This window comes from Aspergillus piperis (assembly GCF_003184755.1).
Source record: "Aspergillus piperis CBS 112811 unplaced genomic scaffold BO85scaffold_8, whole genome shotgun sequence".
NCBI classification, from domain to species: domain Eukaryota; kingdom Fungi; phylum Ascomycota; class Eurotiomycetes; order Eurotiales; family Aspergillaceae; genus Aspergillus; species Aspergillus piperis.
In genome coordinates, this window is record NW_020291598.1 from 228,756 (window position 1) to 255,344 (window position 26,589).

At 52.5% G+C, this 26,589-nt stretch overlaps 9 protein-coding genes across 9 annotated transcripts in view; 4 read left to right on the plus strand and 5 right to left on the minus strand.

Annotated features, from left to right (window-relative positions):
* Positions 1–397, minus strand: part of BO85DRAFT_438046 (IGPD-domain-containing protein) — a gene marked incomplete at both ends in the record, with an annotated part of 519 nt that extends 122 nt beyond the window's left edge. The window contains one exon of the mRNA XM_025658654.1: positions 76–397. Within this exon, the coding sequence (XP_025515733.1) occupies positions 76–397 (322 nt within the window). The remainder of the gene's footprint in view (positions 1–75) is intronic.
* A 340-nt stretch (positions 398–737) lies between these two features.
* BO85DRAFT_284096 (uncharacterized protein) lies at positions 738–1,794 on the plus strand. Its single transcript, XM_025655227.1, has 2 exons — positions 738–940; positions 1,042–1,794. The coding sequence occupies exons 1-2, from the start codon at positions 848–850 to the stop codon at positions 1,417–1,419; spliced, it is 471 nt and encodes a 156-aa protein (XP_025515734.1). The 5' UTR covers positions 738–847; the 3' UTR covers positions 1,420–1,794.
* Positions 1,795–4,989: 3,195 nt separating this feature from the next.
* BO85DRAFT_370879 (uncharacterized protein) lies at positions 4,990–8,922 on the plus strand (the record flags this gene model as incomplete). Its single annotated transcript, XM_025655976.1, has 2 exons — positions 4,990–8,406; positions 8,458–8,922. The coding sequence occupies 2 exons, from the start codon at positions 4,990–4,992 to the stop codon at positions 8,920–8,922; spliced, it is 3,882 nt and encodes a 1,293-aa protein (XP_025515735.1).
* Positions 8,923–9,912: 990 nt separating this feature from the next.
* BO85DRAFT_448909 (mitochondrial mRNA processing protein PET127) lies at positions 9,913–12,842 on the minus strand. The gene is made up of 5 exons (XM_025660052.1): positions 12,553–12,842; positions 12,183–12,461; positions 12,037–12,127; positions 11,915–11,978; positions 9,913–11,845 (listed from the first exon to the last, which is right to left on the minus strand). The coding sequence occupies exons 1-5, from the start codon at positions 12,739–12,741 to the stop codon at positions 10,249–10,251; spliced, it is 2,220 nt and encodes a 739-aa protein (XP_025515736.1). The 5' UTR covers positions 12,742–12,842; the 3' UTR covers positions 9,913–10,248.
* A 616-nt stretch (positions 12,843–13,458) lies between these two features.
* ade1 (bifunctional aminoimidazole ribotide synthase/glycinamide ribotide synthase) lies at positions 13,459–16,513 on the plus strand. The gene is made up of 3 exons (XM_025656995.1): positions 13,459–13,996; positions 14,067–14,594; positions 14,657–16,513. Exons 1-3 carry the CDS (start codon positions 13,717–13,719, stop codon positions 16,273–16,275), a joined length of 2,427 nt encoding a protein of 808 aa, XP_025515737.1. The 5' UTR covers positions 13,459–13,716; the 3' UTR covers positions 16,276–16,513.
* A 973-nt stretch (positions 16,514–17,486) lies between these two features.
* act1 (actin ACT1) lies at positions 17,487–18,709 on the minus strand. The gene is made up of 2 exons (XM_025660053.1): positions 17,938–18,709; positions 17,487–17,875 (listed from the first exon to the last, which is right to left on the minus strand). Exons 1-2 carry the CDS (start codon positions 18,703–18,705, stop codon positions 17,645–17,647), a joined length of 999 nt encoding a protein of 332 aa, XP_025515738.1. The 5' UTR covers positions 18,706–18,709; the 3' UTR covers positions 17,487–17,644.
* Positions 18,710–22,061: 3,352 nt separating this feature from the next.
* On the plus strand, positions 22,062–22,803 carry fes1 (Hsp70 nucleotide exchange factor FES1; the record flags this gene model as incomplete). The annotated part of the gene is made up of 2 exons (XM_025663469.1): positions 22,062–22,484; positions 22,558–22,803. The coding sequence occupies 2 exons, from the start codon at positions 22,062–22,064 to the stop codon at positions 22,801–22,803; spliced, it is 669 nt and encodes a 222-aa protein (XP_025515739.1).
* A 954-nt stretch (positions 22,804–23,757) lies between these two features.
* Positions 23,758–24,733, minus strand: BO85DRAFT_284272 (UPF0220 family protein). The gene is made up of 4 exons (XM_025655228.1): positions 24,542–24,733; positions 24,219–24,479; positions 24,004–24,101; positions 23,758–23,932 (listed from the first exon to the last, which is right to left on the minus strand). Exons 1-4 carry the CDS (start codon positions 24,638–24,640, stop codon positions 23,869–23,871), a joined length of 522 nt encoding a protein of 173 aa, XP_025515740.1. The 5' UTR covers positions 24,641–24,733; the 3' UTR covers positions 23,758–23,868.
* Positions 24,734–24,914: 181 nt separating this feature from the next.
* On the minus strand, positions 24,915–26,544 carry BO85DRAFT_396373 (uncharacterized protein). Its single transcript, XM_025656996.1, has 2 exons — positions 26,434–26,544; positions 24,915–26,380 (listed from the first exon to the last, which is right to left on the minus strand). The coding sequence occupies exons 1-2, from the start codon at positions 26,483–26,485 to the stop codon at positions 25,062–25,064; spliced, it is 1,371 nt and encodes a 456-aa protein (XP_025515741.1). The 5' UTR covers positions 26,486–26,544; the 3' UTR covers positions 24,915–25,061.
* Positions 26,545–26,589: the final 45 nt, after the last annotated feature.

Here is a 26,589-nt window from a genome sequence, read left to right on the forward strand (position 1 = left end):
TTTTTTTAGAAATAAATAGAAAATAAACCCCTAAAAGGGGAGGGAGGGAGAATGGGTAGGTATGAATTAACGTACTGAAGAGATCCCCCTTCGCCCTCACGGCCAAACTCCACCCTCCATGCTTCGCCAACGCATGCAACATATGATCCAGGAATCCAATCCCCGTGTTGATGGTGATTTGCTGCGTCGGGGTGAATTGCGTCGCGTGCGGTGAGGCTTTGTTTGGGATTATCCCCTTCTTGCTGGCCTCGGCTTCGGCGGGGTCTGAGGGCGCCGGGAAGTGACTGCATGGTTCGTAGGGGGGTAGGATGCCCCCGTCTAGCGAGAGGGAGATTTGGATCTTGGTTTCGTTGGTTATCCGGGTGATGGATGCGGTGCGGGGGGGGAGGGGGGGCATTTTTGGTGTTGTGTCTTTTGTTTTGTTTTGTTGTGTGGTGTCTGGTGGGTATAATGTGGTGTGGTGGGTGTGGTGGTGAGTGTGATGCTGAATTCAATTGAGTAAAGTAGGTAGTAGAGTTGTAGAGAGTGGAGGATAGTTCGTTGGTAATCTCTTCCGCTGATTGATCAAGATCTTTTTTGCGAAACTGCGGTTTCGGACCCGCGGAGAGGGTAAGGTATTCGGTATTTGGTTTACTAATTTACAGTACGGTGTTGGTTCTCGGCATTTCGTTGACCCGAGTCGTATGGGTTGAATGGGTTGTGCGTCATTGTTTGCAGCAACTGCCATGCGCCTGTCTGTCTTTTTGTCCGCTGTGCATGCATTAGGTATTTTCTCTTTTTTCCTTCTTTTCTTTTATTCTATATCGACAGAGTAGCTTCGCTTAGCTACTGCATAGTTACATATATCATGCCTCCTCCCTCGGATCAACGTCATAATGTCGACCCCCCGGAGGAGATCACCTCCGAGGCCGTCCGCGGCTTCTTGACCGGTGCTTTTCGGGTATGTTCTGTTCGTTGATTCCTACTGGCTTGTTGCTCTGCACTTCAATTCTGAGTGGGAGCCGTCTGTTGTATCTGGGAGGCATGGTATTGACAGAATAGTTCGGCTCCGTCTCCATCCTGGCGCATATGATCATGATCCTCCCTCATCCTTTCAAATTCTCGTCACCCTCGTCTGCCCCCGTCCCATCGCAATCCCCGTCGCAACCTCCGCCCAAGCAATCGCCCTTTTCGAAAGAGTTCATTCGCTCGCGACTCTTCTATCGCCCGTTAGAGGGCTTCTCTGAGTGGCTGTCCCCCGCTTCGAAGATCTACCGCGGCTTGACGCCTCAATTCAAAGTGTTTCTCCATATCGGGGCCATGACGCTGGGTGGATGTATCTGGGCGGAGCGCCGAGTCGATGAATACATTAAGTATATTCGCAAGGTCAAACGGCTCGAAAAACTACAAGCGGAGAGAGCCGCGCGGGGACTGGAGTAAAGCAAAAGCGGTAGTCTAGGCATAGATGGGATGCCGACAAGGTTGATTGATTTCCGGGTTGAGGATTTATAGTTCCAACATCAAACAACGGACCCAGTTGTCTCAAGGTCATTCTTAATGTCAGTGGTTTGTGAGAGGCAGAAATATCGGGAAGCTGTCGGTCGGGGCTTTGTCTCGCTTTGCTAAAAGTTTGTCCTGTCCGGAGAGGCTGAGTCCACATCTTCTTTCTTCTCCCTCAGGATTCTACCCGGCTAGCTCGGGCGTCTGAGGTTCTCCACTGATCTCAACCCCCGTGTTTGAAGGGTTCAGGCGAAACACGACGATGGCCCAGTCTGGAACGTACTGGATACCCTTCGGGCCAGGTTCGGGGTGTGGACAAGCCCGTTAGAGGGGGGTGGAGGGGGGAGGGTTTTGGCTAAGAGTAGTAGTAGCTAGCTAGTTAGTTAGTAGTAGTCTAGCAAAGTCCAGAAGCGATGCTGCAGCAATCCCCGAACGGCCGCGGTGGGGATACGGGAGGATCTCCAGATTGGTGAATCGGCCGCTTGTGTACGCCAGTAGATCTCTAATCAAAATGACGACCGATTTCAGGGGCAGTTGATCCAGTTGACAGGGTGGTATCTGTTTCTGAAGAACTAGAACATTGCGCCCTTTATTTCTTTTACCATTCTGTCTTCCCCTCCTCCCCCCTCATATTGTTCTAGGGTCGGGTCGGTCCTAGGGTACTAGGGAGGAACAAGGGGGTCTAGATCATGTGGTGGGAAGAGGGGAATAGATGCAAACAGACAGACTGGTCGGGAGCAATGTGCACACCACACCGTAAAATGAAGAATGAACAAGAAAAAAGAAAATATGAACCCAAATGCAGGCGACCTCCCAATCGGTTGATCACCCCGAAGTTCATTTTACCCAGCTGTCAGTCATGGTGGCAGCGCTCCAGACCGTGGCCAACTGGAGCTACTCCGTAGTTACTAAGTCATCTCGCAGCATTCTAGCTAGCTAGCTGGTCAGCCAGGGCGAGAGAAGGATCCAAGTGGAGCTCGAGCTCTGAAGCAGGAGAGAGAAAGCGAATAGGTGTGAGCGAGAGAGAAAGGCGGCCAGTCCTGCATGGGTTTACGCGGCTGGAGATCGGCTTCTCGAACGCGTTTCAATCCACCGGCGATCGGCTTCATAAGGGCTCCATCTGGAGGGGGGAGGCACAAAATGGTGGGACAGGGAAATGAGTATCAAAGACAGTTTAGTGAGTGGATTAGTTAGTCATTAAGTAGTTTAGTGATGGAGTCGAAGGGAGGAGAGAGGGCTGATTAGTTGTCGTTCTGAAGTAGTTAATCAGGATGTATTTGCCATTCGCTCTCTCATGGAGTAGTGAGATGCAAGAACAAGCAATCCCAGAGAGGCGGACGGGTGAGGCGGCGGTTTTAGTTGGCGGCTGCTTCTATAATAAACCAGCCAGTGGGATGAAGTGGAAGGAGAAGTAAAGTTATTACCTACGCTCTCTTCATCCTGCGCATCCTTGTGCATCCTGGTAGTTCATTCATCCTCGTTAGATATCTTAGGAAGTAGCCAGGTTGATACTCCGTAGTGGTTGTGTAGGTAGATAGAGAGAAAAAGAGAAATCACCCCCAAGAAAAAGCATCAACTGCATTCGGCGAACCTTGGGATGATCGGCTTTCCGGAGAGAGTAACTGGAGGGTGAGAAGTAACTTAACTCTCTTTCCTCCCTCGCCTCGTCATGTCAATCCATCCACATTGAGCTCATCATTTATTATTTTATTTTATTCCATTTTCATGATGTTGTGTTTCGTTGTGCTGTTGCATTGCCACCTTCATCTGTCTGCTCCCTTCTGTCATTCTTCTTCTCTTTTGTCTCCATATTGCCTCTCCATCCATCTCCATCTGCCCCCCTGATCCGTCATTTCCCTCGTCCCTTTAGTCTCTATTCCCCACTCTTTTCTCTCTTCTGCTTCTTCTTCTTCCTCCTCCCCATCTTCCCTCCCATCTTCCTTCCCTCCCTCCCTCTCCCTCTTTTTTCAGGGAATTGTAAATTGGATCTTCCTCTTCTCCTAATTAGTCAACTAGTTCGTACTCATTCAGTCTCTACATTTCTTTCTTTTTTTTGTCATCAGTGACACAGTCATCGGAATTCCCGATTTTTTTATTATTATTATTTTCAGCGAGATCCGAAGAAGCTCCGGGCGCTGACATCATAAACCCAAAAAGACGCGCTGCAAGTTAGTCTACTTAGTTCACTATTAAGTTCCTGAGCTCATTTTTCTCCGGATTGCCTGCCGTTCAGGAACTGGTTCGATCCAATCTTTTCACCTCACTGGGTCCGCTTAAACAATCGCTTTCTTTGGGTCGCTGAGACGTTGACGTTGTAAACACGACAGGGAAGAATAGAGAAAGAAAGAAAGGCAAAGATAAGCAGCCAATATCCATCTTGTGCGCCTCGTCCGTTTTCGTCTACTTTTACACACTCTCTCCCTCTCGTGTCTTCCCCTTTCCGGTGTTCTGGTGGTGAGGTTGTTGCGTTGTCTCGCCCATTGACACGGCCTAGACTGTAACCTTTTCTTACGTCCCTGGTTGCCCCGGAGTGTGCTTGGACGTTCTTTCTTCCTTCCTTCCCCCCCCCCCCCCCCCAATTCTCCTCTTCCGTGCATCTCAATCGCCATCGCATCGGTGTTGCTGCAATTTCGTACTTTTTTATTGACGTCCTCCGCTCACTCGCTCGCTACTATCGGTCTCAAAGTCTCAACCCACCCCATTCTTTTCCTTCCTCTCTCTCTCCTCCCTCCCCCAGTATTTTAAGCTCTTCTTCTTGTCCATTGTATATCTGGTTATACTCTCTCTCTCTCTCTCTCTCTCTCTTCTTCTTCTTCTTCTTCTTTTCTACTTTAGTTACGAATTACCCTAAGATTGTCTCTTGTCGCCTTATATCTCATCGATTGTCTCATCTGGTATCGAGACTTTTCCTTGGTTCTCTTTTACTTCCCTTTCCACCTCTCTCTCTCTTTTTCTCTCTCTTTCCAAGCGCCCAATCTCCAATCGCGCCATTTTCTCTCTTCTCCCCCGCCGTCGTCTCTGTTGACTTCTTTCCCCTTCTTTTCCACCTTCCATTGCCACGTCAAATCGTGCCGTCTTCCTGCGCGTCCATCTTGATTCTTCACCTCCTATCGATGGCAGCTGGCCCGACTGCTGTATGTTCCACCTGCCTTCCCTCCCCCTCTTCCCTTCCACAGCTCCTCATTTGTGCTCCTTCGCCCTGCTCCACCCCTCTAGTTCACTAGTCACCACCGGGGTCTCAATCTCCTAGGCTAGGCCTGCAGCCATGTCTATCCATCCTTATCGTCCCATCATGCTCCTCCTCGTCCCCCCCCCCCAAAGTGTTCGGTGACCTTGTTTTTTTTTTTCTTACGGGTTTTCTTCCTTTTAGTGACCTACCCCCCCGCGACCTCGGCCTCCTCGATGTGGCACTTCGTTCTCGACTTCCAATTTGCTCCTGCTCCTCTCGCCCTCTAGCGTTCTCGACTCTTCCCTGTCTTGTCTTCTCCGCCCTCCTGCTTCCCCCCCGTCATGGCCGAGAGTCTGGGGAAGAAAGAGCGGAGAAAGAGCCTGAGCGTCTTCAGCCCATCAATGACTACCTCTTCCCTTCCCGCCCCCGCCGCTCATGAACGGTCGCCCTCCGATGATGCCCAGGTTCTGAAGAAGAAATCGCGACGCAACTCGGGTTTCTTTGGGGTCCGGCACCCCAGTCCCCCGAGAGCCACGCCCACCCGTGGCTTACGTCGTCCCGGCACCGCCGATTCGGAGTCGGCCACCTACGTGACCGCGCTGCCTACCGTGGCGCTCGAGGGCCCTCGCAGCCGCCGGAAATCCCTACAGAAACGACGAACCTCCGTGTTTGGTTCCCTTCGGTCGCTACACTCCCAAGAAGATGACGACCGGTCTCTGGGCCGCTCCAAAGGCTCGTCCCTGGACGAGGACCCTCCCGAGCTGCGACAAGGCATTGGCTCCATCATCCTGCACCATGGAGAGATCTCCATCACCGGAGGCATGTGGCGGAAGAAGAGCCATTACCTGGTCCTGACCGACACGCATCTTGTCCGGTTCAAGAACCAGAGCAAAGCCGCCGATATGTTTCCCTCGATCCCGGCTTCCTTCACCTCCCGCTCAGTGGCGGCCAACCGCCAGTCCGTCGCCTCCATCAGTTCCCTGCAGGACCCCCAGCTGGCCGCGGCGAGCGAGTCCATTTCCGGCATTGCCTTGAACAGCATCATTGCGGTCTACATGTTGGACGATGGCCGACCGTCGTCAACGGTGGAGGTGGCCTATGTGGATGAACGGGCTCAAAAAGCCACCTTCATCCAGATGCAGACGCCCGACTTCCAGGAACTGAATCTGTGGATGGTGGGCATACGCTCCGCGGCGGAATTGATCCGCGGAGCCGACCCGCTGGTCTTCGATCAGAAGACGGCGGATTGCGTGGTCCGCATGCTCGAGTATGAGCGGGACTATGATCCAGAGACCTTTCGAATGTTCCGGGTCATCCAGATGGCGTCCAGCAAGTCTCCTGCACGGGCATCCTCTGAAGATCTCACCAAGCTGTCACCGACGGGCTGTTATCTCGCCCTTGGGTCGCACAAGCTCCACCTGATCCCGTTGCACAAGATCTCCAGCCGCAGCTCCGTGGTGTCCTTGAGTGACCTGGATGCGGCAACCTCTTTCGGACTGATGAACCTGACCTGTCTCTCCATGGAATGGGGCGACGATAGCCTGCATCTAACGTTCCGTGTGCCAACGCGGAAACCGTTCTCGGTCTTCCTCGCATCCGTGCATTCCGTGGAGATTGCCTTTTGGATTCGACAACAGACCGAGTTCCTACGTCCCTTGTGGATCAAACAACCGTATGACTTCATCGTCCCTCGGGACCTCGACAACGAGAGCAACTTCCCGCCGGTGAGCTTGGACGAGGATTACGGGTGCTTTGACCGGACATTGGTCGCCTACTCGGCTAGCTATGACATCGACACTTCCAACATCCGATATACCATTGATGTGCAATGCGATGACGCCCCGTGTTTCAGGCTCCTGCCGCCCGCCTCCGCTCGGCAGAAGAAGTATACCGCTTTAGAGCTGATCGCCGTCCTGCGAGCACTGCGATACAACGAGTCCTTCCGGTCTATATCGTTTAGTGGTGTCAGCCTGGATGTTCTGCAAGGCCTACGCGATATCTATGGCCCGGATAAAGACGCCCTGCTGAGTCGTGCCGGGGCGCCGATCCAGATCCCCGGTCAGGAGAACCTATCGGTGTTGTCCCAGGAAGTGCGTGCGTTGACTCTGAAGAGCAAGTGGCTCCGACGTCTGGACTTCTCCTATACCCTGAGCCGCATTCCGAAGTCGGATAGTGAAAGTCACGATCCAGGGTGTGGAATCCCGGAAGCCATTTTCCCCATTTGCCGACGAGAGCTGACGAGTGTTGACTGGGTGGTGTTGAACGGTATCAAGCTGGGCGATTCGGATCTCGACTACCTTGTGGATGCCTCGTCTCAACGGTCCAGTCACATGCGAGCATTGGAAGTGGGCAACTGTGGCTTGTCAGTTCACGATCTTGACCTTCTCCTGTCCACGGTCGTCGCCCAGTCCTCAACGCTGGAGGCGATGAACATCTCGGGTGTTCAAGGTCGCCTCAGCCCCGACATACTCCAGCAATACCTCGGCTATTTCACCCAGATCAAGACGCTCGACTTGTCTCGTATCTCTCGCACCTCGGGCACAGAGCCTCTCATCACCCCCGAGACATTGTTCAACTGGCGCCTGGAGGAACTCTCGTTGAGCCGGACTCTCGTGAACCGCGAGACCGTCGATGCCATAGCCACATACCTGGCCAGTGATCGATCTCGGGGTCTGCGCGTGCTTCGCCTGGACCAGTGTGGACTCAGCGGTCAAGACGTCGCCATCTTCTTGCATTCCATGACAGCCAACGGGTTTCCTCGCGATTTGCATCTTCACGTCAATGAGAACCGACTTGACCAAGGCTGCTCGTACCTTTTCAAAGCCATTGCACAAAATAAGACGCCAACTCATATGTCAATGAGGATGATTGACTTCAAGAAGGAGGAACAATTCCAGGAGCTGGTGGAGGCCTTGCGAAAGAACCGGACCCTAAAATGTCTAGACATCTCCAAGGCTTCTCTTCCGTATGATGCTGGCCCTGAGACGTGCAAGGCGCTCCAGCTAATGTTCGAGGAGAACGAGACGCTTGAAGATTTGGATATCAGTGGCGAAAGCGCTCATTTGGATGTCGCTCGGTTTGGAATTGGTCTGAATTTGGCCCTGACAGGTCTGAAAAAGAACAAGTCCTTGCGAGTCCTAAGGATCGAGCATCAGAAACTGGGTCTGCAGGGTGCAAACACCCTGGCCTCGGTGCTGGAAGACAATGAATGTCTACGTGAAGTATACTGTGAGAACAATGACATCAACTTACAGTCGTTCACGGTCCTGGTAAATGGACTGCAGCGGAACAGATCCCTACTGAGTCTGTCATTTATGGATCGTGACCGCGTCCAGTCGCTCGAGCGGGTCCGGCGTGAGATCCGGAACGTGAAGCGGGATGTAAGCCTGGCGCAGAGCTCGGCAACCAGCTCTATTCGCCGTTCGTTACATGCCGCCATGAATGGAAAGACGAGCAGCAAGTCATCAAAACAGCAGCATACGTCTGGTCACCGCTCCGGTGCCTCAGTAGCCTCGAGCCTGAGTGCTACTGCCGAGACCTCACCCCTCTTGCAGCAAGACGTGGAGGTTATTCTTCAGTCGTTGAGCCGGAAATGGGATGGTGAGGTGGCTCGTCTTCGTCGATATCTGTACCGAAACTACAACTTGGCCCACGGTATCGAAGATGATATGGCCGGGTTGGACGATGACACTTCGAGCGACGGACGCCCCACGACAGCCGGCAGCCTTGGATTGATGCTGGACCATTTGAAACTAGACGTGTCAGTGTCAGAAGCTGAAATCCAGCCACCACCGGAGCTTCCCGTGCAGTTGCCGCCGGAAATCGAGCCCACGAGCCCGAAAGACCATTTGGATATGTTCAAGGGACTTGATGCGGAGAGTAGCCTGGTCGCTGAGCTCCGGCAACGCCCGCAGACGGCTCCTTTCTCAGTCCCAGGCTATGCTCCTCACATCCTACCACCAGAGTATGCTGGCTCCAGCACCTCGTCTTCCCGCCTGGCAGTGCCTGTGCCTCCTATACCATCTACGGTCAGCAAGTCCAGCAGCGTCCGCAGTGCCCGCAGTTCCAGTACGGTCTCCACCAGTACTCGGGCTAGTGCGCGGAGTACGTACGGAACAGCCTCATCGACGCTGCGCGGCTTTCTCAGTGGCAGCGCCTCGAAAGAGCGCAAGAAGTTGGAGAAGATGAGATCGGGCGCTGTGTGTGTTTCAACAGACCGACCTCCTAAGCTGGAGTGGGCGCCTCCTCCCCTTGACCTGGGGAAGTTCGAGTGAAGCCCCGCTAAGGAGCCGTTGGTTCTTCGCTCAAACATGATTAATGAATCAAATCACGATAGCTCGCAAGCCCATTTTCGCTAGTCGAAAATATGCCTCGTGCTTTAGGCCGTCACCGTTCGGCTCTCCATATACCGTCTACATCCATCCCCTTCCTCTTTTCCTTTCCCTCCATCTCCTTAGCGAAGCACCGATTCCCCACGCAGTGGACGACGCCGGTGTTCATTCCTCTCCTGCCTCTTAGAAAGGGCATCTATCCTTGACCATCCGTTGTTTCCTTTACCTCTTCTCTTTCCTCTTCTCTTTCTCTCTCGGTTCTGTGTCCTGTCTCGCCAGCTGGTACTCAGAATCCTGGCGTGTCCACCGGACACTTACCACCTCTTTCATGTCCCTCTCATCTCCGATTTTCCTTCTATCATGTGTTAGCCTCAAGGGGCAGTTGCCCCAGGAAAAGCAAGAGCACTTGGTTTCGCATCTTGCTGTTTGGCGCAAGGGCTAGGTGGCGTTCCTTTAAGTTTCCTTTTCGAGAACCCTGGGTTTTGATGGTGCTTTGCAGATCTATCGGCTTTGTTTTTTCTTTTCGTTGAAGCCCATTGATGCCCTAATTGTTAATGTCATAGAGAATATTCTCCGTCATGGAGAGGATTGACCCGCAGGGGGGACAAAGACCATGTGACCCATGAATGAGTGGCCTGTAATTGATTGTTTCTTTTCTTTGGTCGGGTCAGCACAGTCGGTGTATTGTTGATATGATGTGTAGAGAGCAACCATCTGTGAATACATGTGTATACTACTTACTACAATGGGATGATATCTCGGTTGTTTTTACACTTGATGTCCTTTCTGTTTTTCGTATCGTACGCCTAATTTTTGCTACATCTATATTCCACTGTTCACTAAGGACCACTATCGAATAGCTGCCAACAGCCAGACAGATAGTATCTACCTATCACGTCTACGATAATAAATCGAAGAAGAGAGCACAGACAATTCAGAAGAAACAACACCCAGCAGGCTACAACAACAATGCTTGCAGCCGAGGTGTGAAAGGAGAATATTTGAGATCATTATAGTATACATACATATAAGGTGTAAGGGAGCATGAGGTATCTATAGAGAGTATTGATGAGGTGAATAGGAGGTATCGAAAAGAGAGGCGGAGCAGCAGATTAGATCGATTGACTGATTGATTAGATAGATGAAATGCCTTCTCGCGCCGCGAGTTGACCAAATCCATCAATGAATCAATCAATCAATCATCTTCAATCCACGGTCCCGCCTAGCCGAAAACAGCAGGAGACAGAGGAAAGAGGTAGTAGACAAAGCTTAATCGCGCAAAACGACCAGCTTCTCCTGCTCATCCAACTTGTTCTGCTCCTTGCGGTACTTGCGACCTTTCTTGGCGTATTCGCGGAGACGGCGAATATACGTATTGGCCGCAACATCAGTTTCGTCCTCGCCGCGGCCGGAGAGAGCCTTCCGGCGACGTTCCTGGCACGCGTTGTAGAGTTTCCAGCACTTGTTACTGTCGAGGTGGTTCAATTCGTAGTCCACGGACCACTTGTTAGGGGATTGGAACTGGATCGGGCGGTCCACGTATTCGCCATCCACGATGTTGCGGACCGTGAGGGCAAAGCCCATGATTTCTTTGCTTGGGGTCGTCTCGGCTTCGTCTTGGGAGGTCTCGGACTTGGTCGTGGCGGTGTCTTCGGCCAGGTCATCTGCGGGGCTGGAGGACTCGAAGTCCGCGGGGATGTCTTCGGTGTCGTTGGTGGTGGTGGTTGTGTCGTCGTCTTCATCGGCGCGACCGGGGAGGTCGAGTACGCGGCGCTGGTAGGCATCGATTTCGGCTTGGTTCTTCGTTTGGATTGCGTGGATTTCCTCGTCGGTGACGGGCTCGGCGAAGATGTACATGTACGGGGGTCCGGCCGTGGAGTCACGGGTCTCGAAGTGGAAGCGGAGAGATTGTTTGGGGAATCGGGCCGTGACCTTGTTGAGGACCTTGTTCCAGAGCTGCAGACTCAGGAGGAATTCCCGGTCTCCCAGAGTGGTGTCGTATTGGCCGTGCAATGCCATGTCTAGTTCGGGCAAGCTGAGGTACTGGAAACCGAAGATGCGCTCGATGTTGTGGAAGGCCACGAAGATGCCGTCCATGCGGCCGATGCGCACCTGGAGGGAGTACTTGAGGAGCGCGGCCCGGATCATGTCGTAGTACTCGCGCTCATATGACTCGTATGTGCCGTGGGCTTTCCGGATCTCGTAGCCTAGGCCATGCTCGAAGTTCTTGGCGTCCATGCGGATGGAGGCCACCGCCCGGGTCTTCAGATCGAACATGCCGGTGCCGGGGAGCCGCGGGTCGTAGGCATCCAGCTGTGAACGCATCAGGAAATCACCGTAGGTCGAGTAGTGGTAGGCTTCGGGCACTGCCTGCTCCTCTTCGGCGGAGATCTTGTTGGAGCTGGATCGTCGATAGCGCTCGAATTCCTCCTTTGGCATAGTCAAGAGCTTCTCCATCGATTTACCCAGGTTCATGAGAATGTTGGCCGTGTCATGCTCCTTATCGGCATCGATGGCATAGACGCCGTTCTGGTAGCGCAGGAACATGGCCGAGGGAGCTCGCAAGAGTCGCGTGAAGGTCCGCAGCCTTTCCTGAAAGCCCCGGGACACTTGTTGGATGTTGACCTCTCTCCAGTAGGACAGAAGGTAGTGGAAGTGCGACAACACGGATGTCATACTGGAAGAGGAGCCAATATACTTCTTCTTCTCCTTCTGCGCCAGGCCCCGTAACTGCTCGTCCTTGGAGGAGGTGATGTATTCCTTTAACGCTTCGAAGTCGAATTCGGTGACAGGCATAATGGACCCAAGGTATGGATCGAAATTGTAGACGCGCGATCGCGGATCCCGAAGATGGTAGACTCCCGGGCTGTGTGTGACAGCAGCTGTCAGCTCCGCTTGTTCTCGATTGTTTCTTGGGTATGAGGAAGCAACTTACTTGAACAGCACTCTGTCCAGGCCATAGGCCAGTTGCGGGACTTCGGGGGTCTCGACATCCAGGGCTTTGCGCTAGTTAGTGATCTAGTAGGAGATTTCACAAGTCGCTTGAGAAAGACGCACCTTTCACGGAGTCGCGGTCTGCATTGATCTTTCCGGTGTCCTTTCCGGTGATCGGAACAGGAAGCTGTAGTTTGGTAGACTGTTTGTTGGCCTAGCATGGGAGTTAGACTCTGGCTAGACCAAGTGGGAAGGTAAATTTGACTGACCGATACCTGCGGTTTGGGAGATGTCGAGGAGTCAGGAGCAGTCTTCTGCTGCGCGCGAGCTTTTTGGTCCTTCTTGTCCTTCGGCTCCGGTTGCTTCTTCTCCTCCTTCGGAGTCTCGGTGTCGGCTGCTTGGTTTGCAGGGTCCATCTTGCGCATTTTCATCGCTTCTTGCTTGGCGGCCTTTCGGACCGCTTTCTTGTCCGCATTCTGTGGTGACTTGGGATTTTGCGTCCGAAGGGACTTTTTCACATGGGCGGGTGTCCTTCTATCCGGGAGGTTCTGTCCGCAGCAGCAGGCGGTTAGCATTCACATGTTTACAAGCTTCCGCTTAGTGGCTCTTCATGGGAGCATCTCAATGTCGCATACGTACCTTCTCTAGTGCCTTCAGCTGCTCTTCAATGGCGACAGTGGAAGAAGTCTCGGTGGCCTGGGAGCGCAACCTGGGCGCGGTGTGGAAGCGGCGAGCCCAGGGCTGGGCTTCGAGGCCGCGAGCTAAGCATGAGAGACAGACATGCTCGCGCAAAGGGTCTGAGACAGACCGCAGGGTGGCCCGATACATTCGGGCCAAATCAACGAGCGACAATTGAAGAAGAATGCAGAAGCAGCCAAAGAAGGATCTGAGGGATGGAAGGGACGCTGACAAGGAATGAATTGAGGAATTGATCGAAAAGCTACCATTTTTTTGCCTTCGAAGCTTCGCCGCGCTTCGGCTTTTCTGCCCATCGGGGTGTGTTTCACCGCCCGGGGAGTTCATCTACAATACGCTGTTTGTAATTGGTATGGTCAATACGGAAATAAGATACGGGTCTGGATACGGCGTGGTATTTGTCTGTCCATACAAACGGGTATCGATAACAGGCAAATGTACCCAGGAAGTACCAGCCAGTAATCTCCAAAGTACCCGCGGAGTATAGCTGAGATAGTGCGATTCGACACTTGAGAGAGATCTTCTTGAATGTGAGATATGAGAGAAGAAAAAGACTCCAACCTCTATTACTCCCTTTAATTCTTTCTTGCACATTTTAATGTTCAAAACATTCAACTAAGTAGCTATTCATTTTACTCTGTACTATGCCTACTGCTGTACTCCGAATCCGGGGTCGGAGGTGCAATTGATTGGCCCCGCCGTGCCGCCAATCGATAAAAAAAGTCAAAAAAAATTCCCAGCGACAAAGTTGAGTTTGGTTTTCTTGTTTGCTCCCATTGCTTCTTTCGCTCCTCATTCTCGCTCTTCTAGCCCTGTGTGCAGTTTGGTCTCGAGGTAAGTAAAGAATCATTTTACTCTTTGCATGGAACTCTCCACAATTGGACTTGTTCTGGGGCATTTGACCGAAAGAAACCATGAGTCAAAGTATCCCAATGGGGGGGTTCACTTGCCCCTCCATCCACTCCATCTTCTCCTCCACACTCTCTCTTCCTTTCCCTCTCTCTCTCCTCCTCCTCTCCTCTCACCACCCTCTAACCGCACATTTGTGCTTCTTCTCTGACCTTATTCTTGTCAATCAGGTCCTCAGAGAACCCTGCACCTTTCACTATGACTACGGAACGGTTGCGCGTTCTCATCGTCGGCAATGGCGGCCGTGAACATGCGCTGGCTTGGAAACTGACCCAGTCTCCCCGCGTCGACATTGTCTACGTCGCTCCCGGCAATGGAGGCACCGCTCAGGGTCCCGACAGCAAGATCCAGAGCGTCAACGTCAAGGGCAATGACTACCCCGGTCTCGTTGCTTTCGCCCAGCAGAACGGCGTCAACCTTGTTGTCCCCGGTCCTGAGGCTCCCCTCGTCGACGGTATCCAGGGTTACTTCCAGGCCGGTGAGTCTCTCCTTTGACATGGAACAATCGCAGTCCCGTGTGTAATTGACCGTGAATCCTTCGAATCTAGTTGGCATCCGCTGCTTCGGTCCTTCCAAGGCCGCTGCCCGCATGGAGGGCTCCAAGACCTTCTCCAAGGACTTCATGAAGCGTCACAACATCCCCACCGCCGCCTACGAGAACTTCTACGAATATGAGCCTGCTCGCCAGTACCTCGACTCTGTCTCTCACCAGGTCGTCATCAAGGCCGATGGTCTGGCCGGTGGAAAGGGTGTCATCATCCCCACTACCAAAGAGGAGGCCCACCAGGCCCTCCGTGAAATGATGGTCGAGAACCAGTTCGGTGAGGCCGGTAGCGAGGTTGTCATCGAGGAGTACCTCGAGGGTGACGAGCTCAGTGTCCTGACCTTCAGTGATGGTTACACTATCCGCTCCCTTCCCGCCGCTCAAGACCACAAGCGTATCTTCGATGGCGACCAGGGCCCCAACACCGGTGGCATGGGTTGCTACGCCCCGACCCCCATCTCCTCCCCGGAGGTTCTCGCTCAGATTGACCGCTCCATCATTCAGCCCTCCGTCGATGGCATGCGCAGAGATGGTCCGTCTTTCTCTATATCCGGTTTAACTTACATTCATTCGCTGACTATCCTCACTTTATAGGATTCCCCTTCGTTGGTATCCTTTTCACCGGTCTCATGATGACCAAGAATGGCCCCAAGGTTCTCGAGTACAATGTCCGCGGTGGTGACCCGGAGACTCAGACTCTCCTCCCTCTGCTCACCGACGACACCGACTTGGCCGAGATCATGGTCGCCTGCACTGAGCACTGGCTCGACGGTGTCTCTATCAATGTCAAGCCCGACTTCTCCACCACTGTTATCGCCGTGGCCGGTGGCTACCCCAACTCCTACGCCAAGGGCAAGAAGATCACCCTGGACCCTACCCCCGAAGGCACCTTGATCTTCCACGCTGGTACCAACCTCGTCGGTGACGAGCTCCAGACCGCTGGCGGCCGTGTCATTGCTTCCACGGCCACCGCATCCAGCCTCGAGGAGGCCGTCCGCAAGAGTTACGAGGGCGTCGCCACCATCCACTTCGAGGACATGTTCTACCGCAAGGATATCGCCCACCGGGCCTTCCGCCAGCGCGATGCTGCCGCTGCTCAGCAGGAGTCTCTCACCTACGCCGCCGCCGGTGTTTCTATCGATGCAGGCAATGACCTCGTCCAGAAGATCAAGAGCTCCGTCGCTCAGACCAAGCGCCCCGGTACCGACGCCGTCATCGGTGGCTTCGGTGGTCTCTTCTCTTTGGCCGCCGCCAACTCCGCCTACCACCCCGAATCCCCTACCCTCATCGGTGCCATTGACGGTGTCGGCACCAAGCTCAAGATTGCCCACGCTGCTGGTGTGCACAACACCGTTGGTATCGATTTGGTCGCCATGAACGTCAACGACCTGGTCGTCCAGGGTGCGGAGCCCCTCTTCTTCCTGGACTGCTACTCCTGCGGCAAGCTCGACGTCCCCACCGCCTCTGCCTTCGTTTCCGGTGTCGCTGAGGGCTGTGTCCAGGCTGGCTGCGCCCTGATCGGTGGTGAGACCGCAGAGATGCCCGGTCTCTTCATCGATGAGTCCTACGATGCCGTCGGTGCCGCCGTCGGTGCCATCAACACCACCGGCCCCAACGCCCGCACTATCCTGCCCGACACCACCGCCATGAAGGCTGGTGACGTCCTGCTGGCCCTGGCTTCGTCCGGCCCCCACTCGAACGGTTACTCTCTCGTCCGCAAGATTGTTGAGCGCTCGGGTCTGTCGTACCAGGACCCCGCTCCCTTCACCATGCCCTCGGCCACGGGTCCCCAGACCCTGGGCCAGGCCCTGCTCACCCCTACCCGCATCTACGTCAAGCCCCTCCTGAAGGCCCTGGCCACCTCTTCCGCCGCTATCAAGGGTCTTGCTCACATCACCGGTGGTGGTCTGCTCGACAACGTGCCCCGTATGCTGCCCGCCACTCTGGCCGCGCACATCAACGTCTCCACCTGGGAGCTGCCCCCTGTCTTCCGCTGGCTGAAGCAGAACGGTAACGTCACCGCCATGGAGATGTCCCGCGCCTTCAACTGCGGTGTGGGTATGATCCTGGCTGTGGAGAAGGGCACCGAGGGTGCCATCACGGAACTCCTCCAGAAGGAGGGCCAGACGGTCTACCAGATCGGTGAGCTGCAGGTCAAGCAGGAAGGCGAGGAGGGCTGTGTCCTGACTGGTCTGGAGACCTGGGATGCGTAAATATGATAATTTCGAGAGACTTCAGACAAAGATAGTTATGTTATGATATGATGTCAAACTTAGATAAAATTACGGAGGGCGGCGGGTTGGGATGGGAGATGGAATTTTATAGAAAAGCAGGAGGGAGCAAACATCCCTCCCCTTTTATTTTTTTTTATTTTTCCTTTACACTTTTGCATTATTTTGATATCATCAAGTTACGTTTTGAATGAATGAATACAAGATTTTCCACTGTTCCACATACTCCGTTTGTTCACACTGTGTATACATACCATAGATGTGCCTCCCAATTAACAGTTTGAGCCCAAACATACCAAACACACACACCACATTGCGATTTACTGAATACTACTAACTACCAACAGATATAGCAACTTCTAGCAGTGGTGGTGTATTCAATATATTCGTATATAATGGTTAGAAATCATAATCATGATAAATAGACAGAACGTGGCCTGCTGCGATACCTTCGCCCGCAGGGTTGTATCCAGCTTCTCACTAAGCCTATGGACCGAACTACCCCTCTGGTTTAGTAGTTGCTACTACTACAGTACTAGTTAGTTGGGCCTGGGCTGAAACGGTCGCCAGATCGGACACCTCCAGTTTCATTCCCCGCGGTCTAGAAGGCCTGGCATGACATCATGGTCAACGGTCTCTTCAGGTCTGGGTGGCTGGCCTCTCTTACCCTGTGACAGATTGACATTGCGTCCGGGGGATGACTGGATGGTGATCTAGGCCATCCCTATTGCCTGTGGGGTTGTATACAGTAGGCATTACTGGGAGAAGTCCTACGGAGAGTCCAAGTTGAGGCCGTGAAAAGACACCAGGTCATAGATAGTCATACGAGCTCAATGGGCAGGCAGGAATCAAGAAAGGGAAAACAAAAGATAAAAAGCAGACCGGCTCATCCACAGAAGATCGACATTCGCAGCAGCATTTTTAAGCTATAACCAGCCCGAAGGCGAGAATGGCAAAGAAACGGGCCCAACAGGAGAGAACAGGAGCCAAACACGAGGTCGAACATTGGAAGGAAAAGAAGAGCTTCCCATATACATTCCCTCGCCTACACCGCTTCTCGTGCCCCTCCGGTTTTCTTACTCGTTGCCGCCACAAAAGTGGCCTGCTGCCGTAGTGACACGCGTTTGCAAAAAAAAAAATAAACCTTCTCTATTCCACAGCTAAAATAAAAGTTCCTTTTTCAGGCGATCTTCCTCCTAGTGCGAGTCAGAGAGGCCCGCAAGTCACCAGTGTCTCCGGGCTTTTTAATACATGGGGGAATACGAGAGTACGAAACGGATCACGCGCAGGAGCTAGATAGACACCCCGTTAGCAAGATCTGACCTGAATCCCTGGAAGACCAGCACATACCTTAGAAGCACTTGCGGTGGACGATCGAAGGACCGCTCTCGTCGTACTCCTGCTTGGAGATCCACATCTGCTGGAAGGTGGACAGGGAGGCCAGGATGGAACCACCGATCCAGACGGAGTACTTGCGCTCGGGGGGAGCAATGATCTTGACCTTCATGGAAGAAGGAGCAAGAGCAGTGATCTCCTTCTGCATACGGTCGGAGATACCGGGGTACATGGTAGTACCACCAGACTAAGGGGAGGGTGTTAGTGATCAGGACAACTTCATACGCATCAAGGAGGCTGAAAACATACCATGACAATGTTGCCGTACAGATCCTTACGGACATCAACATCACACTTCATGATGGAGTTGAAGGTGGTCTCGTGGATACCACCGCTCTCCAGACCCAGGACGCTAGGAGCGAACAGAGCCTCAGGAGCACGGAAACGCTCGTTGCCGATGGTGATGACCTGACCGTCGGGAAGCTCGTAGGACTTCTCGAGGCTGGAGCTCTGGGAAGCGGTCTGGATCTCCTGCTCGAAGTCGAGAGCGACGTAGCAGAGCTTCTCCTTGATGTCACGGACAATTTCACGCTCAGCGGTAGTGGAGAAAGTGTAACCACGCTCGGCAAGGATCTTCATGAGGTAATCCGTCAGGTCACGACCAGCCATGTCGACACGGGAGATGGCGTGGGGAAGGGCGAAACCCTCGTAGATGGGGACGACGTGAGTAACACCGTCACCAGAGTCCAGAACGATACCGGTGGTACGACCGGAGGCGTACAGGGACAGAACGGCCTGGATGGAGACGTAGAAGGCGGGGGCGTTGAAAGTCTCGAAGACGATCTGGGTCATCTTCTCACGGTTGGACTTGGGGTTGATGGGGGCTTCGGTCAAGAGGACGGGGTGCTCCTCAGGAGCGACACGGAGTTCATTGTAGAAGGTGTGGTGCCAGATCTTCTCCATGTCATCCCAGTTCGTGACGACACCGTGCTCAATGGGGTATCTGAGGGTAAGGATACCACGCTTGGACTGTGCCTCATCACCGACGTAGGAGTCCTTCTGACCCATACCAATCATGATACTGTGGGCGGCATTAGACAAAACTGATCACCCAGCCTAGCAGGCCAGTTAGGGGAGAACAAAGGGGAGCTTTACCCATGGTGACGGGGACGACCGACAATGGAGGCTGTACCGTAAGTTAGTTCACTATTCGAACTGGTGCTGACATGGCGGGTAATTCACCGCCCCCACATGAGCTAGCAGCCCGGCGCGAAGACGCAATGGGTGGCAATTGCCATGAAAGAGCGGGAAGAATCCATCAAACCAGTAGGTAGGACGTCCAGCACAGTGGACAAGGAGAGGGTTGACTTACGGAAGACGGCACGGGGAGCATCGTCACCGGCGAAACCGGCCTTGCACATACCCGAACTGGGAACACAGAAGTCAGTATAATCGAGCAAACCACAGCCTCGTGGGCCAGTCAATCGAACTGTCCCAGTTTCTTGCCATAAGCGCCGGGGGGTAGTGGGCAAGTACTGCCAGCGAGAATCCCAGTCAAGTTCATCTTCGCGACCAAGCCCCAAAAGGGGACATATGTTTTGCACCATCTCCCCTGGACTTGGCGAGAAACCACAACAAGCAGGACGAATCCATCGCCAGAATCATCGAAAACCCAGAGTAACATACCCATTGTCAATGACGAGAGCAGCAACTTCCTCTAGATGGTGGAAGAAATAAGATGTTAGCTAGGTTGTAAAGGTGGGCGTTGAGGGGGGTTAACGGAGGGGGGAGGGGGAGCGAGCAAGCTTGGGAAGCGAGCAAGACGCAAGGTGGCAGGAAGCCCTTACCTTCCATGGTGACTGTGTGGGATTAAGAATCGGACTACGGGGAATAAAAAAGAGACGAAGAGAAGAAAGAGAAGAGTGGGATGGAGATGGAGATGAAAGGGAGGAGTGACGGGAAAGAGAAGAGGGAAGTAGTAAGTTCAAGAGAGATGGAATGAGTTGAGGTAAGTAGGTTGGAGAGGGAGGAAACGGGGGGAGGAGTGGAAAGTGATGGAGGCCGTCGGGTTAGTAGGGAGTCGGCGGTGGTGGAAAGCAAGAGTGGGTGCGGGTTGGCCTGGTTGGGTTTGGTTCAGGTTGGGTTTGGTCTGGTTTGGTCTGGTTTGGTTTGGTTTTGTCTGGTCTGGTTTGGTTCTGGTCAGATTGACTGGTTGGTACGTACTCAAGTAGGGGGAGGGGGGGGTGAAAGCGATAGTCAGTCAGCACATACTAACTTCGCTGCTCAAGTATCTTAGATAGTAACTATATATGATCGGTCAATTAGGGGCGAAAAAAAAAAAAGAAAGCCCAATTTTAATTAATATGAAGTCTCCAGTAGGCACCACTTCTACGAATACGGAGTCACGGATGGAGGAAGACGAAGACAGGAAACCTGAAAGGGGAGAGGCAATACACACCAGTCAACGTTCTTCCAACCAGTCTGGAAGGTCCCTTTTTTACGCCAGATACACACCAACTTAAGGGGGAGGGGGAATGACTGCGAAAAAGGGAGAGGTTGGACTGGATCAGGCGGGGTGAAGTGGGTCCCACTCTAGGCTTTTCCGAGTCTAGTCCGGGTGTTTCGGCAACGTTGATTGCACCGCCGGGAGCACTAGTGCCGTTTAGTCCCAGTGCTGTCACCGCCACACTTTCACGCCGAGTACCGCTCGTCAGGTAAGCGGGTAATTTAATACATCCAGGGCGCTAAAGGGGGACCAGAACGTGTACTTGTTGCTAACGCTGAGCAGTACTATCTGGCTGGAGAGAGATAGAGGGATCCGATGTATGTATATCAAGACAATTTAGAGAATGAGGGAAGAGATAGACAATGGTGGTTATGGAAGTACGCATTTCCGTGGATGTACTCTTCCACCCTTATTTATATACAACCTAACCTGATGTCCAAAACCATCCCACCATGGTTGCCTCCAGGCAGAATGATTGTGGCCTTCCTACAATGATCAACTTGTCTTCCCTTACTGTTCCTCTCACCCGGACATTCCGTTGAGGAGGCCCTTCCGAAGGGCTGAGAAAGAGCAGGCAGGAGGAAAGCCAGAAGGAGGGGGAAATAATCACGATGGCAAAAACAATTGCGCACCCTCGTGGGGCTGAACCCGACCCAGGGTTGCCGCCGTCAATGGCTCAGCCCGAATGTGTACCACTGAACAAGGTTGGAACAATAATAATCATGGCCCGATGATGATGATTATGATAGTGATGATGATAGCCTACAGCGTTAGCTTACCCACGACTGGATAATAATAGCACTGCCCGCCTTGGAGCCGACGGGCCAGGGAACAACTAAGAGCTGAGAATGGGCGATGACCATAGCCCGACCGGTCCAAACTTCAGGCTTCTGGATCCTTCCCTCCCGTTCACTAAATCTGAACCACTTGGTCTGTCCGGCTTGTTTAAGGGGTTCGTACTCTTTTGCCCCTCGTTCGTGTCTCCTTAGCCTCTAGCGTGGCCGTTTCTTATCCCTGAATTTGTATCCTCTTTAGTTTAATAATGCAATTGCCTGATCGTCTCCGTGTCCGCTGTTCTCTCCGGTACTCCGTCATGTCTGTAGTATCTCTAATTCCACGTCAGGTAGAAATGATCGACTGATGCCCTTCGATTCCGGTCAATTCCTATGCGCTGTCAGATTTCTTTACCGCCGTTTTCCCACCGGGCCCCCGAAAATGGGGGGCTTCGAAGAAGAAAGCCTAGCCAGAAGTGATGCCCGCCCCATGGAATGTCAATCGCATAAGGGCCGCGTTGATTCTTCGTAAGCCGATCTTCATTGGCGGTGCAGACCAGTGAAGAATGCATGGTCATCCAACGGTATCCTCGTGCCACGCGCAGAAATGTCTCGGTCGGTGAACAGCAGCCAGAAGTCACTGCATATCGGGCATGTATGACCGCATCGCGGGGTTATCCGAGCATGGCGGGGTACAATGCAGCGCCGCTGGCTGGTCGTGGTTTGATCAAGATAGCCAGCTATACAGAGAAGGTGCTATCAGTATGAGGATCCATGCAGATACAGCATATGGCCCTGTCAAGTAAAAGTAAAGAGGTCTGCAATTGTTGTTCCTTTCTCTCGCAGACTTGAGTGTCAGCGTTGCGGTGGAAGGAGGTGGAAGGCCGTCGGAGCCGCATGAACCCTCTCGATTCGTCCAGAACATCACGCTTTTTCTTTGCCTTCATAGAACACCGGCGCATCTTTTTGCACAATCACATCCACCACCATATCCCTGCTATAGAGATCATTTCATAGTGATTTGATACAATCCACATAATCTTACTTTCTGCCTATTGTCCTTTTTCAACAACCCCCAACCACATTTTAGACGCCTCACCAACTTCAACACAAATTTTACTCTCCACCAGCGAACCATCCCCCACATCAACATCATGGACCCCAACATGAACAGTCTCCTTAAATGGAGTATCAAGGCCGCTACCGAGCAGCAATCCTCCGGTGAAAACAACAACAACAACAACAACGACTCTGGCAACAATGCCCCCGCCGATCCCTCCCGCGGCCTCACGCCGCAGATGCTCTCGACGCTATTCGGAGGTCCCTCCGAAGCCGACCTGATGAAAGCCGCCATGGAAGCCCTCCGCTCCGATGAAGTCGACCTGGAGAACAAGCTGATCGCGTTTGACAACTTCGAACAGCTCATTGAGTCAATCGATAACGCAAACAACCTGGAGCCTCTGGGTCTGTGGACCCCTCTAGTCGAGCTGCTTGACCACAACGAACCGGAAATGCGTCGCATGGCGGCGTGGTGCATTGGTACGGCTGTGCAGAACAACGAAAAGTCGCAGGATAAGGTATGTTATTGATGTCTTATTTGTCCCCTTTCTGTTGAAATTCTAGACAAAACTAACACATACCCCACAATAGCTTATCGTCTTGAACGCCCTTCCGAAGCTCGTCACCATTGCCACCACGGACACCACTCCCGTCGTTCGCAAGAAGGCCGTCTACGCTATCTCTTCGGCAGTCCGCAACTACCAGCCCTCCATGGACGAGGTGACTAAGAGTCTCCCCGAGGGTTACTCTCGTGACAAGATCGACGCCGGAGACATGGATGCCGTCGATGCGCTCATGGACAAGCTTCGTGCTCACAAGGTCGAGGCGTCTGCTTGAAGAAAAGTCAAATCGACATATGTGACATGCACTGTTGATAGGATGCTGTAGCCTAACGAGCCTACTTCGTCGTCATCTGGCTAGCACGTGGCCGATGTCAAGAGCAGAACCCTCGGAGGCATACGTGCATTGCGCGTATACGTAGGGATGATCTTCCCCGGTATGATGAGGCTGGGCTAGGCAGTCGACTTGGACAAAGTTGAGCGACGATTCTGGCACAATGGTGGCATGCTGCGATAGGCACCCACCACCAGGTTGAGGCTCACGGTTCAGAAGCTATGGGAGGGTTTCCACCCCACTTGATCCGAAACAGATCAGATGGAACATGGTGCATACCTAGATGCGATTTACCGTCCTTGGCGGCAGTCCACATGGCTGCCTGGAATTAGATACCCTGCGCTACTTTGATATGACATGCGCCACTATGCCTATGCCAAGAAATATATAAACATTGAACATGATACCACATAAAACATTGGATGCCTGTAAATTATTTTCATCAGATAGAATACTAAAGTAGTTTACTTTGTTGCCTGAGATCCCCAGCCATAGCTAACCTTATCTTGGCAACGCGTGTACTTATATGCTAGGCTCCTGCCGTAGTACATTATAACCAACACCGGAAGTTATTATATGGATGCCTATTCCCCAAAGGAACGTCATTCTCCCTTCAGTGAAGTACAAGAAAACTCCAATTCTCAGAAAGATATCCATAATCATGATTTGTAACAAGCATGCTAAAAAGAGAAGGAAGAACTACCTAATAACCAAACAAAAACAGATGCAGACCACTCGATGCGGACATTGCTTTATACAACAACACGACAACCCTCATAAAGAGTAACTGAACTCCATGATTCCATCAAGGAATGAGAAGTAATAGTAAAGACCGACCACAAAAAATGAAGCGCACATTCATAATACAATAATACGTCGCAGAGTAGCAGTAAGTATTGCTTTCGTCGCATACCAGCCAATCAATCAATCAGTCGACAGAAGAACAGGTACCACGACTGAACACCTGATAACCATAGGCCTTCTCATCTCAAATGGTATATTCAACCATCACAGAGCAAGGTTGTAGGTGTAATCGTCTTCTATATTTTGGGAGATCCATAGGACGATGGTGCTGCAATCGCAGAGTTCATTAGCAAATCCGTTTCTGCACTGCCAAAAACAAAAATATGGCAATATACACACCTCATCATAACCAGTCCATTCGCAATAACGTTCGCAATACCAAAGTAAAGTGTCGGAAGGGGATATCCCTGGATCAGGTACTTAAGTACCATGACCGTCTATATTCCCATCAGTTAGCCTGGCCACTTCAATCCACTCCACTCCAGCGACCCCAATACCCCAAACAACATATATCAGAGCAACAAGGTAGAGTAGGTATGCAGGTAAATACTAACCACACTGCCTGCCAGACCACCCGCGAGCAACGCAAATCCCAAGAACAGCACAAACCTCGCCTTCCACGCAACCCCACTTCCACTATAACTGAAGCTATCGGCATGAAGACGCGACTTCTCAATCGAATTGATAACGAGCATTCCGAGCGCGGAGCAGATACCGGGAATCCAGTCGACGAACTTGACGTGCACGAAGGAGCCGTTGCGGGCGCTGTGGGAGAAAGCGGCGGCGTCGATGAGGAAGAAGAAACCCAGGGAGAACTACTGCAATGTGAGTGGGTGGTGTTGCTTGATGGTGGTGGTGACGATGGGAGCTTGCTTACCAGTGCGCCGGAGGTGTAGACGCCTGCGTTGCGCACGGCGGAGTTGTTAAGCCATTCTGGCTTAGACCAGCGGAAAAGACGGTTGTTGGAGACGTCCATTGTAATGCGGATATATTATGAGTATGTGTGAGATGTGATTCCGGGAGATGGAGTGTGTGCCAGCACTGAAGATGGTATCACTGTATGGCTGGATCGGCGGGTTGGTTGGAGCTGTTCGGGGAAGCCGGCGATGATGCAGTGCCGGGGCCGGAAAATCACCTGCCCGATCTATGCTATCTACTATCTACAACTCAATGTCAGAGGGAATCTGCCATGCTGTACTTTTGGTTGTATATTCTACATGTTTGATTTTAAATTTACATAAAATAGTATGGTATGTTATTCCCTTAATCGTGGCATGTATACCATGCTGCGACGAGACGGTATACACCTTAGGTAAAACATTGATAATTTGGCTTCATACAATATCGCTATGCTATATACTTCGTAACTCATCACTCGTTATCTGTGCCAGACAGACTCAATTCTCCTCACAAAACAGTTTCAAAAACTCATCAATGTACGTCATTGCCTTCCCCTTCTCCAAGAGTGGTGGCTTATTCGGCGAGCCGTCTTCGCCTGGAGACGGCTCTTTCAGATACTTCCGAAGTGCAAAGGTTGATGCGCGATAGGTCGCATGGTACATAGCCTTGAATTCATCTTCATCGGTGTTGGAAATATCCTCCCCATTTGCAGGGGCCATATCGTGGCTACCGGTCCCGGTTTGCGGCCTGTTCGAGCTCGCGGAGCGCGCTGTAGCACGGTTGAAGCCATAAAGCCGCATGCAGGTCAGGATCGTCCGTGTTATCGTGTTTTTGTTCTCGGAAATGATGGTTTCTGCATCCTTAGGCGCAGCTGGAGACTCAAGTTTCCCTTCAGATGGTATTTCCGGGGACAGTTCTCTTTCCTTTCGTAATGACGACTCCACAAAGGGGTTTGGCGTGCCTCGCCGTGAGTTCAGTTCGCGCACGTAGCCCCGTCTGCTGCTAGGCCGTGACTGCTCCGACCGAGCTTCCAGAAGTTTGGAGTTGAGATTCGCACCGATAGATACAGACCGGGACCGTTGTGAGGCGATCCGGTCCAACTGAGGAAGAGAAGGCTCCTCTGACTCTCGTTTGACCCGAAGACCTTGCAATTGCTGGGACGACTGGGAAAGTGATCGCGCCATTAATTGCGATACAGCCTCACCTCCCTTCTGCCGTACCCTTTTATGATGCTGCGCTACTGATTCAAAGAGCGTTGCTACACGTCTGCGCTTGGGGCTGGGCGAGCGAATGTCCGGAAGGAACTGAGGGGATCGGCCGTGGCCATCTGTATCTTGTGGAGATGGGAGAGACTGAGTTTTGGCAATGAGATGTGCAGAGATCGGAGTGGCGTATATTCTTAGTTCTTGTCTAACAACATGGGATGGCTGGTGGTCTAGCTCCGGTGAAGAGACAGGCGGGGTGGGCGGTCGTTCATAGGAAGTCGTCATGGACAACATCCCATGTATCAAGAGATCAGTCGTGTTGGTTTCAGAGGGCTTTGTCCGCCCATCAATGTCGATCCCCACGAGCAGCCCAATTGGGCATTGTAGGGTCTGGATCCGATCCAAATCATCATCTTCCAACCAGATAGTGCCCGTCAGCTTGTCCTTCAGCCATTGCGAGGTCTGCGGACTATTCGTGTGGAGTTCGAGGTTGGGACCACATCGCGCATAGAGTGGTATGAGGGACGGGTTAACGAAACAGCGAAGACTGAGCGCGGAGTCTCTGCCAATGTCGGATTGCCAGTTTGACGACCGGTCAATTAGTTGTAGGCCTAGCTTTGGTGATGAATAGGGCGAATGTAGCCAGGTGGTTTGCGGGGCTCACCTTGGAGTTGTGTGCCTCCATCCAGCGATATTGTGCCGGACCATACATTCATATTAGAAGGACGAGGGATCACTCGTTCACATATTACTCGTACTTGTGATGATGTTATCAGATCATTGTTGGATGTTCACTCGCCAGTCGGCGCGGGTAATTTTA